Genomic DNA, 20,772 nt, shown 5'->3' with positions numbered 1-20,772 from the left:
CATGTGGGAGGATCTGATGCCTTACTGTGTTGCTAAGGATGTTGTTTTTGCATCTGGAAGGATGTCGACGAGGCCTATCTTTCTCTTGTAATGATTCTGTTGTTTTGTTTTTCCAATCAGTATAATGCTGGCCTCACGAGACACGTTCGACCATGAGCAGCCTTTATGCACTTGTTGGCTATTTGTATTTCTTCTCTGGATAAACGTTTCTTCACAGACTTTGTTTTTTCTTAGATGACGCCATCTTTCTGTTGTTTCGTTATAGTTCTTTATGGATTCTGGACCCCAGCCCTTATCCAACACATGGTCACCGGAAATTTTCTCCCAGACTGTCGATGGTCTCTTCCCTTTCTCAAGAAAACCATTTTAAAAAAAGGTTTTGTTTTTTAATTTTGATGAGGTCCCATTCGTTTTATTTATTTTTTTGCTGATGCTTTTGGTATTTTGATATTACAATCCACGGTTGAAGGACAAGTCATAAAATATTACTCCTTTCGCTTAGGAGGTTTATGGGTTGAGTTCCTACATTTAGGACTTTGATCCATTTTGAGTTTGATTTTTTTTATCTTGTGTTAAGTTGGGTCCAGGTTCTATGTGTGTGTGTGTGTGTTTGTGTGTGTGTGTGTAAATCCAGTTGTCCGGCACCATTAAAAAACAAACTACTCTCTCCCAACCAAATGAACATTGCGCCCTTGCTGAAGCGAACTGACCATAGATGGACAGGTTTATTTCTGTACTCTCTATTGTATTCCATTGGCCTATCATTATACCAGTGGCAGCCTGTTCTGATGACTGTCGCTTTAGAATGTGTTTTGAGATGAGGAAGTGCGAGTCCTTCTACTTTTCAAGATTGAGTTGGCTATTATAAGTCCCATGTAGGTTTAAGGGCCGCCTTTCCTGGTTTTGCAAAGAAGGCTGTGAGACTTGTGACGGTTATCCCATCGAATCTACGGATCGCTTTGTGTAGTGTGGATATCATGACCACATCGAGTCTTTGGAGACCTGAGTGTGGAATGTCCTTACACTTGTTTGGTGAAGCTTCAGCCTCACACCGAGGCAGCCCCTCACACCAACTCAGAGTGACGCTGAGCACTGTGGGATGAAATGCAGCCTGGCCCTGCACTGTTCCCACCAGTCACTGAGGACTATTGCAATCCAAAGGGCCTTTTGGACTGATTCTTGGCAGAATTGTTGGCCAGGCATTTCTTCCCAACTTGCCTTAGTGAGAACAGGGCCCTCGTGGCCTAGTGGGTTATGCCATGGGCTACTCACCACAAAGTCAGCAGTTCGAGTCCACCAGCCCCTTCTCAGGAGAAAGACAGGCTTTCTCTTCAGGTGAAGAGTCACAGTGTCAGAAGCCCACAGTAGTGCTGCCCTGCCCTACAGCACAGGCTGTCTTCACAATGGTCCCTGTACTTGAGCCCATTGCTGCAGCCACCACGGTGTCAATGCATCCCGTCGAGGGCCTCCCTCTTTCTCACAGACACCAATACTACAGAAAGCGACCCATGGATTTCTCCACTTTACCAAGCACGCGCTCCCTCTCCAGGGACTGGTCTCTCCTGACAGCATGTTCCAAGTGAGATACCGTCTCACGATGCCTGCTAAGGAGCACGCTGCCCGTACTTCTTCCAAGACAGATTTGTTTGCCCTTTGGGAGTATTCTTCACCAGCACCAACATTCAAACACACCGATTCTTCTGTGGTCGTCCCCGTATTCCTTTTATTAGTTGGGGTTTAATACATATCACCCATCATTCCAGAGTTCCACCACGTCAAGTAGAATGGACAATTGCTACCACAATCAGTTTCCAACCATTCTTTTTCAACACGGATTCCTTGACATCGTCTCCCTTTTACCCCCACTTTACCTCCCTTCCCCGGACCCCTTATTCTACCTGCTGTCCCTCTAGGTTCATCACTCCCCCAAATCAAAAAGCACATATCACAGCTTCCAGAGGGCGACCTTCATTGACATAACACCTCTGAGAGACACTCATATGAACAAACAAAACACACAAACAATACAAACCAAAAATACAGACAATTTTGGAAACTAGAATCTTATATTAAAATACATTGTACTATAATATAAACTCTCTATATAATATTCTTACAGCCTTCATTATATCCTTATGTGTGTTTTCTTCAGTCTCCCCATCACAAAGGTAGTACTCTACATCCTTGTTTGGGGGAAAGATGGAGCTTTCTAAGTCTGTAAAGAGGCAGTCTCAGAGACCCCCAGGGGCGGTACTCCCTGTCCTACAGGGTCACTGCGCGTTAGGGCGGACTCGAGGACAGGGAGTTTGAGCCGGGCGAGCAGAACTTCCAGCACACAGAGTGCGCTGTGACTGCCTGTGTGCAGACAGCTCTCTCGGCGTCTCCTTTGCCTGGGCCCATGTTCTGACTCGGCCTGTATCATGCGCCTTGCCCTTCACCCCAATGTGCCCAGGCCTACTCTGGACCGTGGTTCTCCCTCTCCCCTCCGTCCACCCAGATGACATCAAAGAAAACCCATCCTTGACTTGTCCTCACCGCGGTCTCACCCAGTCTTGGGCCCTCTGGGAGCGACTTATGTCACCTGGCAGAGCTGTGCCCGCAGCCTTGCCCGTGCCCTGGGACGTTTTGCAGATTCCTCCTTGCGCCTGATTGCGGCACCGCGTTCCCTGTGCGGATGGACGACGGTCCTTTAACGCACCTGCCTCTTGCTGGGCGCTCAGTCGTTTCTGCCTCTGTGCTAGTGTGCACACGGTGGTCCCGAGCACGGGTGGGTGTCCGGCTCCCGCCTGCAGCACGGGGCCTCAGCGTGCTTTTACGGGGCCGCCGGACTGTCCCCATGACGGGAGTCCCCATTTGCACCCCCAACATCCCCACATGCTCACTAGCATGTGCTGTGTTGGGTTTCATTTCGTTTTGGTCGTTGCTACCATTTGCCTCTCTCTAAGGGCTCAAGGGCAGGGTGCCCCGGGGACCATAGCCAGCAGTTCAAAACCACCAGCCTCTCTTTGGGAGACAGACGGGGCTCTCCACTCCTGTAAAGAGTCCCAGTCGGTGGGACTCACAGGGCAGCTCTTCCAGGTCCTGCAGGGTTGCTGCGAGTCAGAATCCACTTGACGGCAGCAAGTTGATGTTGTTTCAAAGTGACGACCACTTGGGGCCTCTCTTTGTGACGCGCGTGTGTTGGCCATTTGGAGGTCTTTGGTCGAGCGTCACTCTCCGTCTTCTGCCCATTTCTTTTTTTTTTTTTTTTGGGTGGGGGGTCGATAATTGTTTATCTTTTTGTTGTTGAGATATTGACATTTTCTATAAATGTACAAGATAGTTCCTGGTCACATATGTCACTGCCCCCAATTTCCCCCCTGTATGGCCCTTGTTTCATTTTTCTCAGGGGGGGATCCAGTTTTGCCAGGATCGTTTGTCAAGGGAATCTCTCGTCTCTGTTTAGCAAACTCTGGCCCTTTGATGAGGCTCCGCTGCCCGTAGCTGGACGGGATCATTTCTGGGGTCTGTGTGCCTGTCAGGGCCCTGCGGGTTACTTTCAGAACTCCTTCAGCAAAACCCTCCTCTGGTTAAGCATCGCTTTATTCAGCTTTTCAAAAACTTAAATCGTTTTATGGGGGGGGGGATCTTACAAATCTTAGGACAGTCCATCATTCAATAGTATTGAGCACACTTGTATATAGGCTGCCGCCAACATTCTCAAACCAATTTCTTTCTACCTAAGCCCTTGGTATCAGCTCTTTTCTCTCCTCCCCCCACCCTCCCACCCTCGGGAACCCTTAATCAATTGTTTATCATTGTTGTTCTTCCATATCTTACACTGAAAGCATCACTTTAAAGAGAGTTTTTGCTTCTTTTTTCTTAAGCTCCCCTTTTGCTTCAACCTCAACTCATTGTGGCCCCGTATGTGTCATAACAGAACAGGCTCTGCGTGGTGTCTGCGGCTCCGCGGGGCGTCTGCGGCTGATTTATTTGGAAGCAATCACCAGGCCCTTCTTCTCAAGCGTCTCTGGGTGACTCCAACTTCAAACCTTTCTGCTGGCCGCCAAGTGCATCAACCATTTGCCCCGTGTTAGGGACTCCTGCTTCATGATAGCAAACACTGACCAAAATCATTCAATGTGGACTCGTGGCCACCCTATAGGGCAGGGTGGGACCGTCCCCACAGGTTCCTCGAGCCTGTCACGCATCACAGGAGCAGAAGATCTCCCCCTTCTCCAGGGAGCGCCCGCTGGTTTCCGACGGCTGACCTCTCAGTTGGTAGCCCAACTCGAAGGCACTGCACCACCAGGCCACCTTCTGTGATAACTATATTGACATCTAATTTATTTCTTTCCTCAAAAAAATGTTTTTAATGTTCAAGAGGTTTATTTGGGAGAGGAGCAGGAAAGGGGAGTGGGGGTTGTGCTCATAATCAGGTTGACCACTTGTGCGGAGAGAGGGCCCTGCAGAGATTGTGAGCTGACCACAAGGAGCACTGGCCAGGCAGGTGCTGCGCCCCAGGGAGCCGGCGGCTCCTGCAACGGGGCCCCGCCCTGGTCCAGGCCAAGCGCCTTCTTGGAAAGAAAACCCATGGGTCCATGGTTCCCAGCTGCTCTGTAACTTAATTCATTGACTGGGCAAAGAGACGTGCCTTCTTCTCCCTGTCCCTTGCATTGCCTCGTCCTTGGGCACAGGGTTGTGGACTTCATGTGGGTTCGGCTTTGACCTTGGCTTTATCGGCTTATTTACTTCACGGTGGCGCCCCTGCAGTGGAGCCCTGGCTGTAAAAGGTGTTGCTGCAGGAAGCCCCCTAGTTCGTGGACGGGAAAGGGGGTGTAGGTTTGGCCCGTTGTTCCGGGAACTCCGTTTCACCGACAACCTTGCTCTCCTCTGTCAGGAGGCTGGCTGGCTTTCCCCGTCTGTCCTGCAGGTGACAGTCTCTCGGGTGGTGGCGGCTTCTGTGCCCCCACCCTCTCCACTGAAGAAGCGCTCTAGCTTAAGCATAAAGTCTGAATGGGGGAAAGCTCTTTGCACAAACCGGAATAAACTCAATGCCCTTGAATCGACTGGATTGTGCCAACCCTACAGGACAGGGGCGAGCTGCCCCGAGGGTCTATGAAGCTGTCAGTCTCTACGGGAGTGGGCAACCTCACCCTTCTCCCGAGGGGCAGCTGGTGGGTTCCTACTACAGACTTTAGAGTTCTCAGCCCAAGGGGTAAGCAGCTGACCGTGCCACCAAGGCAAGGATCTGAAAATTCACACTTCACCCTGGACTCCAAGACCCTGGACAGCGCCCCTTCCTCATTCATTCACCATTCCCGCGTCATGGACTCTGGTGCAAAAATGATGGCCATGTTGAGGCCCCAGGGCAAAACCCCCTTCCCTCCATGACCTCTGCTTCTCTCTTCCTCCTCCTCCTTCTCCTCCAGCCCCTCCTCCCCCTCGGCCTCTCCCAGCATCACCACCACCAATCCCTTTGTCGAAAGCCCCATTCATTCTTGGCCACAAAGACCTCCTCTTCTCCCCTCTCCTCCCTGCCGTCAGCTAAGCCAAGCTGGCACCCTTGATCTCACTGCATGGCCCCTTGGGTAGGGGTGAAGGTTCCAGCAGGTTCCTGGAGGGAACCGGCAGCGGATGTGGGGGGCAAATGACAGAGGGCACCAAGATCGACGACCTGAATGGGTCTTGCAGTGAAGCTGGGGGGTGCAGAGCGGATGGGGCCCTCGAAGAACAGCCTGCTCCCTGGGCCCAGACCCGAGACCCCGAGGCAGGGGGCCTGCTGTCCCCCCGGGGGCCTGCCCTCAAGTGTCTTCATGCTTCCCGTCCCCTTGCCTTTGCGGTTATTGCAGGAGCTGTGCTTTCCCCGTGGGCTCTCAGGCGCTGGATGGACGCGTGGGCGGGGAAAAAACTGAGATTAGAGACCAAGCTGCCCAAGTCTCGTTTAATTTACCTCAACGAGCCCCAGAAGAACAGTTTCTGTAAGAACTCCATCAGGTGAGACGTGAGGGGGAGGGGGGGCGGAGAGGAAGGAAGAAGATGGTGTGGTCCTCCCTGAACCCCCTCACTCCCCACTCCCACCCAGCCCACCCCCAATCCACGCCATCCATGTTTCAGGCTTCCGCACAGTGTCTCCAGTCTTGCGGTGGTTAGGTGCCATTGAGCTGGTTCTGACCCATAGCAATCCTGTGTCCAGCAGTACATACCCCTGCCCCGGCCCGGGAACGCCCTCTCACTGTTCCTGTGCTTGAGCCCATTGTCATAGCCACGGTGTCAAGGCACCCCACTGAGGGGTCTTCTCTTTTGCTCCCCTTCCCCTTTACTGAACATGATGTCCTCCAGGAACTGGTTTCTCCCGACCACACGGCCAGTCTCAGGAACTTTCAGATCCCCGTTCACTCTCGAGGCTAGGGTTTGCCTGTAAGCTCACCTGGAAGAGATCTCTTTGGCCGGCCTCTGCTCTCCCTCGTCCACGTCCATAGGCAGGACTCGTGCTGCCCACCGCCAGCTGACACCCCTGACCCCCGAGCAAAGGAGGGAGGCACAAGAAGGTTAAGTGTTGGGCTGCCTGCTAACCCAAAGGCTGGTGGTTCGAAGCCACCACTCACTGGGCAGAAGAAGGACATGGCCCCCTGCTTCCCTAAAGCTGGGCAGCCGTGGGAACCCTCCGAGGCAGTTCCACCCTGTCGTGGAGGCTGGCAGTGCTGTAGGTTGGCACTGAGTCCAGGGCAGTCAGTGGGTGACTCCTGAGGAGACGGTGCTTTAAAGGGAATCTGCATGGCCTACTGGCTTCCCCACCAACACCCTGGATTGCCGGATTGAATGCCACCCCATCAGCCACTCCGAGGAAGAGAGAGGAGACTGTTCCCATGAGAGTCAGTCTTGGGAAACTCCAAGGAGCCTCTCCTTTGTCCCAGAGGGTGGCTGTAAGTCAGCATGGCCTCCAAGGCTGTGGGTTTGGTTTTGGTTAATGTTGGCTGCACCAGCTCAGCCGTGTCTAAACTTCCTGGTTAGGGACTAACCAGAGGGGCTCAGAAATGTGCCTTATCTGCATATTTTGACCCTGGTTGCCAAGCCTGAAGAAAGCAGGAAGCCAAAGAGGCAGGGGCGTGGTTCATTCCTCCTCGGGGGATCTGGCACAGCTGCCATCTCTGATGACCTGGAACCCGAGTTGGGAGAGAAGAGTCGAGTTGAAGAGAAACACTGATTGGCAGATTCTACCACCATGAAGCCAGTTCACTGGAGAGTGCCGTTCTAAAGGAAGCCCAAACCCACACCACTGCCCTTGACTCTTAGCGACCCCCTAGGACAGCGGAGAACTGCTCCGTGGGTTTCTGAGACTGTGTGTCTGTATGGGAGCAGACAGCCTCATCTTTTGCCTGAGGAGTGGCTGGTGGGTTTGAACTGCTGACCTAATGATTAGCAGTCCAAGATGTAACCCACTGTGTCACCAGGGCTACTATTCCACACGGATGGGGACTACAACACACGTCTGCCTTGCAAATTTATAGTGATGAACCGGCTACCTTCTCAGGGCATTGATGTCTACATCGTGAATCTGTGTGATCCACACAAACCCTAGTTTAAAATGGTGCCAGACTGCTAGGCATCTGGCAGAAGAAACGCTAATCATCTCGGTGGGCATGTCCCGTCCACTCCAACCTGGGAGACTTCCCAGTGATGATGCTTGATAACACGTGGGCAAAGGAAATGCACCAACCCCTGAGCGAGCCGGGCTGTTAACAAGAGACAGTGGGAGGGAGGGAGGGAGGGAGAAAGCGGAGAAGGAAAGAAGGGAGAAAGATAACAAAAGAAAAAGCGAGTAAAACCAGACCGTTAGAAACTCCAGGACACAATTCAGAAGCGGTGGGCCAGGAGGAGGAATGGAAACAGAAAACATGGGGAGGAAGTGAGATCAGTGAAAGCACACTCAAGGGATTGCACCCAATGACATCAAACAAAAGGTGTATGAATTGCTGGGTGGAAAACTGATGATCTGTTCTGTAAACCTGTATCAACGCACAATAGAAAGTTTTAAAAGCCAACCAACCAACTAACCAACCAAACAAAAAAATCTTCAGGGTGTGAAATTGTCAAAGAGAAAAGAGTGTGAACTAAGAATGTTTTTCTATGAACACACTCTCGATGAGCCGAAAAGAACAACAGATGGTATTGAAGGTGTGAATGAAGCATGAAAATGATTAAAAACAAGTCTAGTAGATCCTGGAAAGAAACAAACGGAGCCTGGAATTAAAACTACGATGACTTAGCTAAAAACTCAGTGGACAAATTAGGGGATAAAACGAAATTGACCCAACAGGAGACACAGTTTAGATACTGGAAAGAAAATGTGAATAAGTATTCTTGTGTGATGTAGAGAGATGAAGTATTGGACAACATTAAGGAGCGGATGCACCCAATGCTATTGAGTTGAGTCAGAGCCACCCTATAGGGCACGGTAGGGTCCCAGAGGTTTCTGAGGCTTTAAGTCTTTACTGGAGGAGACAGCCTCCTCTTTCTTCCTAGGTGCAACTGATGGGTTTGAACTGCAGACCTTGAGGTTAGCAGCCCAGTGCCTAACCGACAGCACTACTTTTTTATAGAGAGTTTAAAAGAAGATAGTGCTCAAAGCAGACATTTTTGGTTTCAGATGTAAAGATTACTTCAAGACAATAAACTCTTAACCTTTATGGTTTAGGAAGTCTAGAGTCCATGAGAATTTTCTAACTCTGCACACACGCACACCCTTTTTTATTAGAATCCATCAGTAATGATATCAGGGCACCATCTAGTTCTTCTGGTCTCATGGTAAAGGAGGCATTTGTTTATGGTGCCGATTAGCTACCTAAATAATATCTTCTGTTTTGACCCTCTTCCTTCCTCTGTTGCTTCAGGTGAATAGAGATTAGTTGTTGCCCCTTTGATGGCTGCTTACAAGACCCCAGAGGCTGCACAACAAACAAGGAGGTAGAACAGAATCAATTAACATATTATTAGGCTACTTAACTGGGATGTCCCATGAAGCCAAGGCCTTCAACCTCTAAACCAATGCACTAAATCTGATCAGGTTTGTAGGTGTACCTAAGTAGGCTCAGCCGCTAGCTTTGTTGTTGTTATTGTCAATATATCTATCACACAACTTTTTCCAGATGTCCGACTTACTGACTGCGTAACCCACGTAGGGATTTTACGCTTTTACTTTGACGTGTTGAAGAGCAAGAGGGCACTTTGAGGACCAGCGTGTACTTGACCAAAGCTGTGATATTTCCCGTCCCCTTACACACATGTGAGTTGGACAAGGCAAGAGGAAGACTGCTGGGGAATGGGTGCCTCTGAAAGAGGGTGCTGCCTAAGAGCATGGAGAGGAGGGCGCCCTACCAAAGAGCAGACCAACCTTGGAAGCACACAGCCGAGTGCTGCCCAGGACTCCGATGGAGAGAACTGGTCTCCCGTGCTTGGGCCTGTCATCTGCAGGAGGGCACCAGGCTTCGTCAAGGAGACGGATTGAGGCTGTCACAAAGGGTCACACAGAACAACCGTCGTAGGCTGGCCCAGGATGGGGCAGCGTTCACTCTGCTGTACCTGGAAGCAGCACTACGCATTGAGCTGGGCTCAACAGCACCTAACAACGACAACACCGACAACAACAACATCAACAACATCAACGCCTGCAAGCTTCCTCCGCCCTGGAGCACACGTCCAGAGTGTCCCCTACTCTACGTATCTGCTGGGTGTATGTCTTACCGCGTGCTCACTCACACCTCTCTGGAATTTCCAATGACCGTTTTCTTGGGGGGAGAGTGGATCGCCAGACCTTTGTTTCCTGGACTTGAACTTCCAACCTTTCAGCTGGCAGTCGAGCTCATTCGCCACGGCACCAACCTAGGACATAACTGGCTGATCTCAATGATGAGCGGGTGAAGATGGCATGCCTCTCCACAGTCGCCTCTCTCAAGGCTTAGTTCCTAGGTTCCCCCTTCCCTACTACTCTCACCCACCCCAGTCTTCTTGTTTCTTTTATCCTACAGTTGCTTTCTGATAACCGTGGGTGCTTTCAAAATACGGATGCAGAACATCTTTATAAAAGGGGCCATTCTTGTTTTACCCCATGTCATATTATTAATCCACCTCTGAGTCATAGCGAACTTCCTGCATTTATATATATATATATATAGGTTTTAGAGTTTAGAACGCTAACTGATGATGTCTGTTTCTCTTTTTGCACACAGCACGGCCAAATACAGCGTGTGGTCCTTCCTCCCTCGGTACTTGTACCTGCAGTTCAGCAAAGTTGCCAATGTTTTCTTCCTCTTCATTGCCGCCTTGCAGGTAAACTTTTTGACCGCGACATTAGATGACAACTCTCAAAGAGCAAGCAGACGCCTTTAAAAGTTCATTGAGCTGCAATAAAAGTTGGACGTAGAGAATGCCCTGAACACTCGCAGAAGAAAACACTCCTGATTCTTAGGTTAGGGCTGCAGACACTGACATTGACTTGTCTGCAAACCAAACCTGTGGCATGACAATAGACGAATTCTCCTCCTCCTCCTCCTCCTCCTCCTTCTCCTCCTTCTCCTTCTTCTTCTTCAATACTGTTGTTGGGTCCCACTGAGTAACTCTGCCTCATAGAGGCCCAAGTGACAGAGGAGCATGACCACATATGGTTTTCTCGGCTGGAAGCATTACAGGGCCATCCTGCCAAGTTGTCTTCTGTGGAGCTGCTGTTTTGTTGAAGACCCGCCTACCGCCGGCAAGTCCATTCCGACTCCTGGTGGCCCCGTAGGTCAGAGCAGAACTGCTGCCGCCCAGGGTTTCTGAGGCGGCAGATCTGCATGGAAGCAGACTGCTACATCTTGCTTTGCGGAGTGGCTGATGGATTTGAACTGCCTACCTTTCAGTCAGCAGCCTGACACTTAACCTACAGTGCTACAGGGCTCCTTGCTCATGTGGTATGACTTCTATTTCCAAGCAGTCATGCAGACAGGCAAAAGGATTCAGGGCTCCCATATAGCCCCTCTGGGAATGTGACTCCATTCATCACGTGTTCTTCCCATCAGAAAACCACCATCTTGCCTCAATTTTGATCACTTCATTGCACATATGTTCAATGGTGATAATAGTTCTACAGTTCTAGCCATCATTCATTTCTCACCTTGAAAGCCGTAGTCCGCTGGGCCTGCCATTTTATTTTCTTCTTTATGTAAAAAAGAAGAAAGGTTCAGTAAAATGACTGATTGTCTGAGTTTAATTTTTCCGAAAAGAAGCAACTTTAAAGCAACACTTAGTATTTGAACGATTCCCTTGGAAAAGAATGGAATGCGTCCTCGCTCCCGAGGAGGAGCTAAGTGCAGGGAGTGTGACGGGAGAGCAGTTGCACGGGCAAGTGGTCCGTCATGCAGCGTGGGTGGTTTCACAACGTTAATGGGAAGATGGAACTAAAAGATGATGGATTTCCGATCCTAAGACCAGAAGAACTAGATGGTGCCCGACTACCAAGACTAACTGCTCTGAAAGGGATCAGGTGGGAAGGTCAGGGATATTACGTAGAAACAAGGTGGACCCAAGCGGAACAATCATCCAAAAGACCAGGCTCACTGGTCCGCTAGAGACTGGTGGAGCCCCAGAGATGACTATCCTTAGTCACTTGTCAGGTTTGGACCCTCGTGGCTCGATTTTCAGCCAAACAACAGGTCTATAGAGGGAACTAGGAAGTCAGACTAGGAAGGCCCGCACGCCAGAGACGTGTTGATCATTTCAAGTAGAAAGGGTGTCATTTGCCCAAGACCCAAGTTCAGAAGGGCTAAGCAAGCAGGTGGGGTGGAAACAGGAGCCACGGGGAGGAAACACGATGGACTGCCGTGAAAGAGGTGAAAGGAAACTCACGTGCATTGCTGAATGGACAAGGTCACCCGTGATAGCAATACAAAGAAATAAAAAGCGGGGAGGGGAGGGAGATGGAATTTCCCCATGGGGCCTTTGAGAAGCCCTCTCTTAGGTAGTCACGTCAAGGGCCTGAGAGCCTCCTTCCCCTTTTCACTTAGCCTGCCTGTGGTTCCACACATCTGGGCCGTGCCAAAGTGGGACTTTGCACTTAGGCAGAATGGAACAAGGATTTGTCTAGAGCGGTGGCTCTCCACCTTCCTAATGCCCCGACCCTTTAATACAGTTCATCATGTTGTGGTGCCCCCCCCAACCCTAAAGTTATTTTTGTTGCTACTTCGTAACTGTCATTTTGCTACCGTTATGAATCGGCGACCCCTGTGAAAGGGTTGTTTGACCCCCAAAGGGGTAGCGACCCACAGGTTGAGAACCGCTGGTCTAGAGCTTCATGGTGTATCTCTGGTTTTTTGCAGCAAATTCCAGATGTCTCCCCAACAGGAAAGTACACAACAGTTCTGCCTCTGATGATCATTCTTCTAGTTTCAGCTATCAAAGAGATCATGGAAGATTACGTAAGTCGACCTTTAGATGACGCAATGCTTGCAGAAGTGTTGCATGTGACATAAATGTCATCTATGTCACCTTTATGTCTGTCTCTTTTTGGGGGGAAGGAGGGTCTAAAGGACAGGTGATTGGAACTGGCTGAATTGTCCCAGTCAGCAGTTGGTGGGAAGAGTCAAATTTTGGGTTTTCGTGTTTTAAATTTGATACTCCTTGACTCATCCCTTTGGTAGACCTCCCAGGACTTACGAGCTGTTATGTGAACCATGACCACAACCCTGGGCTCACAACCCATCCACAAGTGGTGATCTCAAATGGCCCTACAGGATGTCCACGTGGACCGTGTGATGTCTGCCTTTCTCTCTGTCACACACACCCCCCCGCCCGGTTTGGGTGGCAGAGGGAAGCAAGAAGATCCTTAACACGGTTTTCCGTTTGTTCTGGCCCTACTTGCTCCACCTCGTGGTGTCGTTAGGTGCCATCGAGTTGGTTCCGACCCACAACAGAAGGAAACACTGCCTGGTCCTGTACCAACCTCACAGTTGTTCCTACACCGAGCCCATGGTTGCAGCCATTGTGCTGAGCCACCTCCTCGAGGGCCTCCCCCCGTCCCCCTGCCCCTCCACTTTACCAAGCATGCCGTCCTTCTCCAGGGGCTGGTCTCTCCCGACAGAGACGTGTCCACAGGACAGAAGCGGCAGAGCATCACCCGGTTCTTGAAGTCCCCTGCCAACAGAGGCCTTTGCTCAAGTGCTCTTGTCCCTGCACTCCTGCCTCATTCCTCCCGTCTGGTAACGACAAGCTGTAACCATGGAACCTCGTTTGGCCTTCTGGTTGGCGTATGACAGGAAAAGGTTCTAGTCTTCATCAAGAGGACCAGATCCAGACTTGCCCATTCTCTGTTTCAGCTACTGTAGTCACTGGATGCAACAGATGCAGTGCCAACCTTTGAAGTAGCACACCCCCCCACCCGCCACCTTTTAATCATTGACTCTGCTTTATTTGTAAAGACCATTTTCTTAGTGTTGGTTTGGTGTCAGGCATACAGCTCCTTATATGGAGATTCTTTTATCAAAAATCCAGATCTGGTCTTGAAAAGATAGGGGACACACACACACACACACACACACACACACACACACACCCTCACCACCATAGGGTCAATTAAAACTCATAGTGAGTATAGGACAGGGTAGAATTGTCCTTGAGAGTTTCCAAGACTGTAACTCTCTCTTTCTCTCTTTTTAAAAAAAGATATTTCCATATTGCTTCTTTTTTGTCCCCCAAGCCATTTTATTCAGAGGTAATCCAGGTATCATCCCATAGATCATTCACACTGAGCGGTGCTCTCCAATCGCTACCACCCCCAGTTTCAAAACATGTTCTTCCTTCCTGTGGTCCTTGAAATCAGCTCCCCCGCACCTCCCCACTGTGCCCCCCAGGAACCCTAGTCTACTTGTCTCCATCGATTCACCCATCCTGGATTCCACACACCGAAAAACACAGGAAAACATAACAGCGTCAAGACGCCTACCAACCATGACACAATACAACAACCTCCAATAAGGGGGAAAAATCCACCAAAAATAGGAAAAACCAGGTCCAACACAAAGTGTATCAGAAGGGAGATCAAGTGGCAAGGTTTTCCATGTCCGAGTCAGATTTACCCTTTTAATCTCCTATCACCCATAGAAACCAGATGGGTTCTCCAACACTTGCTGGCTGATAGCCAGCTTATTCCCATCCTGCAATTATGGGTGGAGGGAAGTCACCGGAGGCGTATTCCCTTGTCGACCCCGCAAAGGTATTTTGGCCGTCTGCTAGTATCCAAAGCCTGGAAAGCGCTCAAGGCCACTGGTGAGGAGCCAAGAGCAGGAAAATCCCCAGAGGCTAACAGGCCCCAAGAGGGCCCATGGGCGCTTACTCACCGAGCACCAACTCGGGAGAGATTCCCACCCTCTGCTTGCAGAGCACCCCAGAAAGAGAAGAGGGGCCCGTGGCCTGCTTTGACCCCCTCCTAGCTCCCTTGGCTGGGGAGGCATGGTGGAGGGTATTGGCTGACCCTAACGGCTGAGTTTAAGCTCACCTGTGTGACACCATGGGCCTAGGTTGTGGCCAGGTTTAGCTTCACCTGCGCCAGGTGGCCTTAAGTCTGCGCATGCTGAGTTTGGATCTTCCCATAGGTGTCTCATTAGTGTGCCTGATTTCTTTCCAACCCCTGTATTGTGGCATGGACCGCTAATTTCCGTTTAGCGAAGGCGTTCGGGAAGATAGGCCCCTTTATTCCTAATCTAGCGACCTGACACAGCCAGGGGCAGAGCCGGGGTGTCAACCAGGGTCCATGCCTGTCACCACCCGGCTGTTCTCTGCCCATCTCGCTCTCAGGTTACATCTAAACGTAGAGTCGTGTGAAGGAGAAGCAACATGGAAATCACTCACAGCCAAAGAGGACTTTACAACTTACAATTAAGACGCACTGGCACTTAGATGGCGAGTTGGGTCATTTGTTATGGATGTCTTACCTAATGGACTTTTTTTTTTTTAAATTCCTCTACCACAGAAACGACGTAAGGCGGACAAACTAATTAACTTAAAGAAAGTGGCAGGTAAGCTACTGCATTGAACTTTTATCTGGTTTCTCTAGAGGCAACCCCCCCCCCCAATTCACCGAGTTTTGTAATAATTAAAATATTTAATGAAGCAGTTAAAGAAATATAGAGACAAAGCATCAGAGTCAGAAGGGAATCCCGTTTCTGTATGTCAGAAGCAATGACTGTGTTAGTTGGAGCAAAAAAAGAAGACAGGATGGGAAGGAAGGAGTGTAGGGAATGCAGAGCATCCTTAGCCCCTAAAGAGCTCTGGTTTCACATAATGGGCGGGTCTCTCCCGGTCTTCCAGCTGTGGCGTCTTTGAAACTGATTGCCAGTAGATCGTCTTGCTTCCCAGGCTCCCAGCTAACTCCTAAATGTTGTAGCAGCAAACTGTTTTCCCTTTAGCACCAAAAATGACTTAATATAGCATCTCTATCTATCTATCTATCTATCTATCTATCTATCTATCTATCTATCTATCTATCTATTTGCCATCCATGTACCTAACATCTATCTATCTGATTATCTAAACTCCACCTATCAATGTTTCAGCCATCTGTCTATAGACCATCTGATTTACTGTGTCAGTCTGGATAGACTACAGAAACAAATTCATAGACATTCTCATATGTATAGGAAAGAGCTTTATAGACAAGAGCAGTTGAATATGGAGAAAACATCCCTGCCCAGTCCAGATCGAGGCCATAAGTCCGATATCAATCTATAAAGTCCTCTTCAGACTCACAAAACACACATGATAATACCGAGTGCAGGAAGCTCACAGGCCACTGGGTGGGAAGTCTTGTGGATCCAGTGGCGGTGGAAGCGTCTCAGTGCTGGCAGGGTCTCCACGTGGCTCCTCCAGCTCCAGGGCACAGGTAGTGCCACAGGTCTTGTCAGTAGAACCTCTCACAGGGGGTGAGCAGAGAGAGGAAAGTATCTTCCGCCTCCAAGGGGGAAATCCCGGAGTCCCCAGAATCCTCAGGAGAAGGCCACGCCCACACAGAGGCCTCACTGGCTGTGAGCTGATTGACAAACTAGACTCCACCCCTTCACTCTTAATCCTCTCAAGTCCATCCCAAAGCGGCACCAGATTATGTAACTACCACATTTACTTATACACCTATTTGCCTATAGACTTACCGTATATGCTCGTGTATAAGCTGAGTTTTCAGCACATTTTTTAATGCCGTTTTTGTGGTAAAATTAGGTGCCTTGGCTGATGCTTGGGTCGGCTTATACTTGAGTATATGTGGCATTTATTTATCTACCTATTATCCATGAATCTACAGCTAGGTATCTATCATCTCTATCTATCTATCTGTCTGTCTGTCTGTCTGTCTATCTATCGATCTATCTATCTACCTACCTATCATCCACTTATCTATGTAGCATTCACCTGTCTCTCTCAGTCCATCCATCCATCACTGTCTTTCTGGCTCTGGCTCTGGTTATATTCCTCACACTAGTACTTACATCACTACATTGCAGTGGCATGCATGTGAGCATCCTTAACACCCTCTTGCGGTGTATATAAAGGTTGTGCAGACAAAGATAACATTTCGTGGAGAAGTCTGCTGTTTTCTGCGGGGGGAGGAAGGTTGACCTTGTCTTATTTGGAAACTTAGCGAGGTCTCTTTTTCAGTGCTACGGCGAAACACCTGGCAAACGATCACGTGGAAAGAGGTAAGAATGGACTTCAGAGGGATTTCAGTGGTGTGCACATAGATCCCATGCCGCTTACACATCTCGGATACGCGTACGCTCCTATATTCACTCTGTGTATGCTGCTTTATTCCCGCGTTTCCTGAAACACAAAGAGAAGTGCATTCATCTACGAAATGCAGAAACCCACACATACTACACACGAAGCACCCAGCAAGCAGAAAACAGTACAAGGAAAGGAGAAACCCGGGGTTATTACTTGCTTCCATGAGAGAGTGCCTTGGAAGAAAAATCTGGCAATCTGCTCAAGAGACTGGGCCACTGACAGCCCCCCGGCCCGGTGGGACCCCAACATGACCCCGCCTCTGTAGGAAACAGGTTTCCTTAGACAATTAAGCATAGAACGACCGCAGAACCCAGCAGTTCTGCTTGACTATACCCAGGACACCTGTGGGCCAGTGCTCCCAGTGACCAAATGGTGGAAACAACCCAAATGCCCGCCAAGGGGCGAATGGATAAGCCAATTGTGGTGCTTACGCCCCTTAGCAGGCGACTCGCCCACAGAGAGAAGTGAAATGCGTGCTACATTGTTGTTGTGGGAGGAAGGTGGGGCAGTTCTACCCTATTGGTGAACCTTAAAAGGGCAACCGCTGTCCGCTGCTCTAACTTGTATTAACTCACAAGAACAAGCAGACACCAGACACCAGCCCTTGTAAGCGGAGACTGGAGGAGGGAGGGAAGGAGGAGGGGAAGCAGCCAGGGCTGGTGAGCAGGAAGTTTCCTTGACAGTGAGGAAGGAAGAGGTCGTCAGCCAGAGGTGTACAACAGGACTACATCAAGAGGCTGGAAAACGTTTGTGGGGAAAAACAGAAAGATAAGATGCCGGGACTTCTCGCCAAAACTTTTCAGCCTCTCTTGTGTGCATATATATATGAGATATATGAGGGGTACACCACCCACCACCAAAGAAAACTGGATTTTTTTCCAAAGCTATGTATTTAATTTTTTTTTTTTTTTTACAAAACAACTTATCACCTTCAAAGTACTCTCCGTTACTCTTAATGTATTTGTCAAATCTGCGATTCCACACTAGGAAACATCTTTCAAACTCATCTGTTTGGGTGGTTGACAGCACCTCCCTCATTTATTTCTTCACTGCGTCTAATCGTCAAATTGCTGTCCTTTCATGGAGCAAGGTCAGGGTGAGTAAGATCCCTGGGGAAAGAGAGGCATGCCGTTTTTTGCCCCAAACTAGTGCACTGAGATGTTGGGATGAGCAGGTGCATTGTCGTGGTGGCAAAACCAGCTCCCCATCTGCCACAAATCAGGCCGTTTTTGGTTGCACACTATTACCTATCATGACAATCTTTCCAGAACCTCTCAATAGAAAGCTTGATGAACAGTCTGACCTGGTGGAACGAACTCCAAATGCACAAACGCGCGTCGTTTTGGGGGGTGTCCTCTCGTATGTACACTTGCTGTGTCAAGGCCTCAGAAGTTCCCAGTGGGCACTGTCTCCCACTGAACGTGAACGTGAAGTCAAAAGTGCCTTCCACGCGATCAGAGTGGACTCAGGGTTGCAAAAGCACAGATGACCCCCATGCTTTGTTTTGTCAGCGAGAAAACAACTCTCTGCTTCTCAAGTTCAAGTACTGGAACGCTAGCCACACGCGGCCTCTCGGCGGCTCTCCATCCAACCACTGGGTTCCGCATTGGACTTAGCGCGTTGCCCTACGCTCCCTGAGAGTTCCTCTCCAAGCCTAGTCATCCTTCAGCGGGTGGTTTCACACCGTGGCTGCCCCAGCTACTCGCAGGTGCACATGCATGCACACACGGCGACACAGCCCTGCTTGCTGACACCACGGTCAGAGAGACCATCGGTCACAGTGACTCACAACTCGAGAGGTGCAGGAAGGGGTGTGTGTGTGCGTGTGTGTGCGTGCGTGTGCGTGTGCGTGTAAGTCACGTAGCCTCAACTGGATAAGCAGGTCATTCCACAGTCTTTCCTGACTTCCATGACTGCTCCCTGTTGCTTATGCATCTGTACAGTGGTTAGGTTTCTCCAGTGGGCAGTACCTCGGGTCTTGGCTTCGCATGAGAAAGCATGCACGTTGAAGCCTGGTGAGTGATCCAAGCGAGTTTTTATGAAGGACGGGGCAAGTTTCAGGTTTTACAGTCTCAAAAGAGGACACACTATTTCAGGGAAACGTGACAAGCCGCACGTAAGCCGTGCTGGGGCCTCACGACTGAACACGGGCAAACTTGTGGGACTGTGTGCCCACGCGTGGTGAACTGAGGCCAGAGAGACCATGGCACGGCCGAGCAGGCTCAGAAGCAGGGGGGCAAAATTGAGGAGAGAATCCTCTCCAACCTGCCACGGACTGGGAGCGGGGGTCAAAGAGCCTGGCCCTCCCGCCGCCAGGGTATCTCTAACCTTTGGCTGGGGAGGCATGGTTAAAGGTGTTGGTTGACTCCATTGGCTGAATTAAGCCCACCTGGGCCTAGTTTGGGCCACCTAGGTGTAACACCCTCTTGGCTGGTGGGGGTGGGGGAGGGCTGAATTGGAGCATGCCCAGTTCAAAGGTCCTTGTAGGTGCAGCTCCCTGATTCCTTCCTCAGCTCCTCTATGGGGGACCTGTCCAGGTATGGGAGGAGGGAAGGACAAGGCCCTCTATCCCTATCTGGCTCACTTAATACAGCCCAGCTATAAGGGCAGCTCACAAAGCATGCCTCTTACACCTTGAGTAAACAAACTGCGTGAACAGCACTGTTCCCCTGCGAAGCCATGCCCTCCCCGCATCCCTCACCCTTCCCCAAAGAGTTCTGTGCTCCTCCATGGGCACCCCATCAGCATAGCAGCCTGGGCTCTGTGAGTTACAGGAAGCATGTGCCTTTGAAATGGCCTTGGGGCTTCAGGGGAACAAAGTCATCTGAAGGCGACAGGTCAGGGCTGTGGGGCTGAGGGGGTGAGGTTTCCTAACAAGCTTCTCACAGGGCAGGCCTTGCTACCTTTGACCGTACATGGTTGGGGGGCGGGGAAGGGGGTGTGGAGGGCAATCAAAATTCCTCAGTGTGACTTTCCTGGCCATCCCCCTCACCAATGCAAGTTTCCGTGTCCTAAAAACATCTTGCGCCCTTTGGCAATATCTTTCAAGATTGTCCCTCTGGGGTCCCCAATCAATGGTCGCCATCACCTTCGGGCTGACCTCTCTGCTTTGAGGTGAGCTGGCCCAGCCAGTCCACTGAAGCCACAGTTTGGACAGGACCTGTTCTTTTGAAGGCCCCTCTAGGTAATGCAGAGGCGCATGTTCACTACAGGGCCCCTCTGCCTCGTCCTTGGGGGCAGAACTCTACAGCGGGGGTGGGGGGGCGGTTTAGACTAAAAGAAATCCAGCCCCTGCTCCCAAAAATGAGCCAGTTGCCACTGAACCAGTGCTGACTACTGGGGACCCCATGTGCCCACAGTTGATGGGTGCCCATTAGGGCTTCAAGGCTCTGATCCTCTGGAAGCGCGTTACACCCCTCACCCCCATCCCCGCCCCAGCCCAGCAGGCAATGCTCAAGTTCACTGCCACGGAGTCCATGTCGACTCATAGTGACCCCACGGAAAGAGACAGAGCTGCCCCTGTGAGTTTCTGAGCCCGTATCTGCCCACAGGAACAGAAAGCCATGGTTTTCTCCCATGGAGCGGCTGGTGATTTCGAATCCACTGTGCCCCAGGGCTTGGGCGGTGATGCTGAACACTGGGGATTCAGCTGTGAGAAGGTCAAGCCCAAGTTCACAGAGCAGCTGAGGGAGAGGGACCGTGTAAGACAGCAGTGACACCCGAACCAAACTCACTGCCTGCAAGTCCCTCTGATGGCCAGTGACTCTATGGACCAGGGTAGAGCTGTCCCTGTGGGTTTCCAAGACTGTCGCTCTTTACAGGAGTAAAACGTAAACACACTGTCACAGTGTTGATTCGACTCACAGTGACCCTATAGGACAGAGCGGAAGCCCCCGGCCCCCGGCTGTGGGTTTCAGAGACTAATTCTTCATGGGAATAGAAAGCCTCTTCTTTCTTCTGAAGGGTGGCCAGTAGTTTCTCATTACTGAC

General features: G+C 50.4%; 1 protein-coding gene across 1 annotated transcript in view; it reads left to right on the top strand.

Moving 5' to 3' along the window:
* The first annotated feature begins 5,629 nt into the window (after positions 1-5,629).
* The window catches only part of LOC142461579 (phospholipid-transporting ATPase IB-like), a 132,550-nt gene continuing 117,407 nt past the window's right edge, over positions 5,630-20,772 (top strand). The window contains exons 1-5 of the mRNA XM_075563556.1: positions 5,630-5,976; positions 10,209-10,308; positions 12,333-12,431; positions 14,981-15,026; positions 16,657-16,697. Of these exons, the coding sequence (XP_075419671.1) occupies positions 5,630-5,976; positions 10,209-10,308; positions 12,333-12,431; positions 14,981-15,026; positions 16,657-16,697 (633 nt within the window). The remainder of the gene's footprint in view (positions 5,977-10,208; positions 10,309-12,332; positions 12,432-14,980; positions 15,027-16,656; positions 16,698-20,772) is intronic.

The sequence above is a fragment of the Tenrec ecaudatus genome, chromosome 11 (genome assembly GCF_050624435.1).
Source record: "Tenrec ecaudatus isolate mTenEca1 chromosome 11, mTenEca1.hap1, whole genome shotgun sequence".
Lineage (NCBI taxonomy): Eukaryota > Metazoa > Chordata > Mammalia > Afrosoricida > Tenrecidae > Tenrec > Tenrec ecaudatus.
Note: the sequence above shows the minus strand (reverse complement) of the source record. Positions and strands in the feature narration are given on the sequence as shown.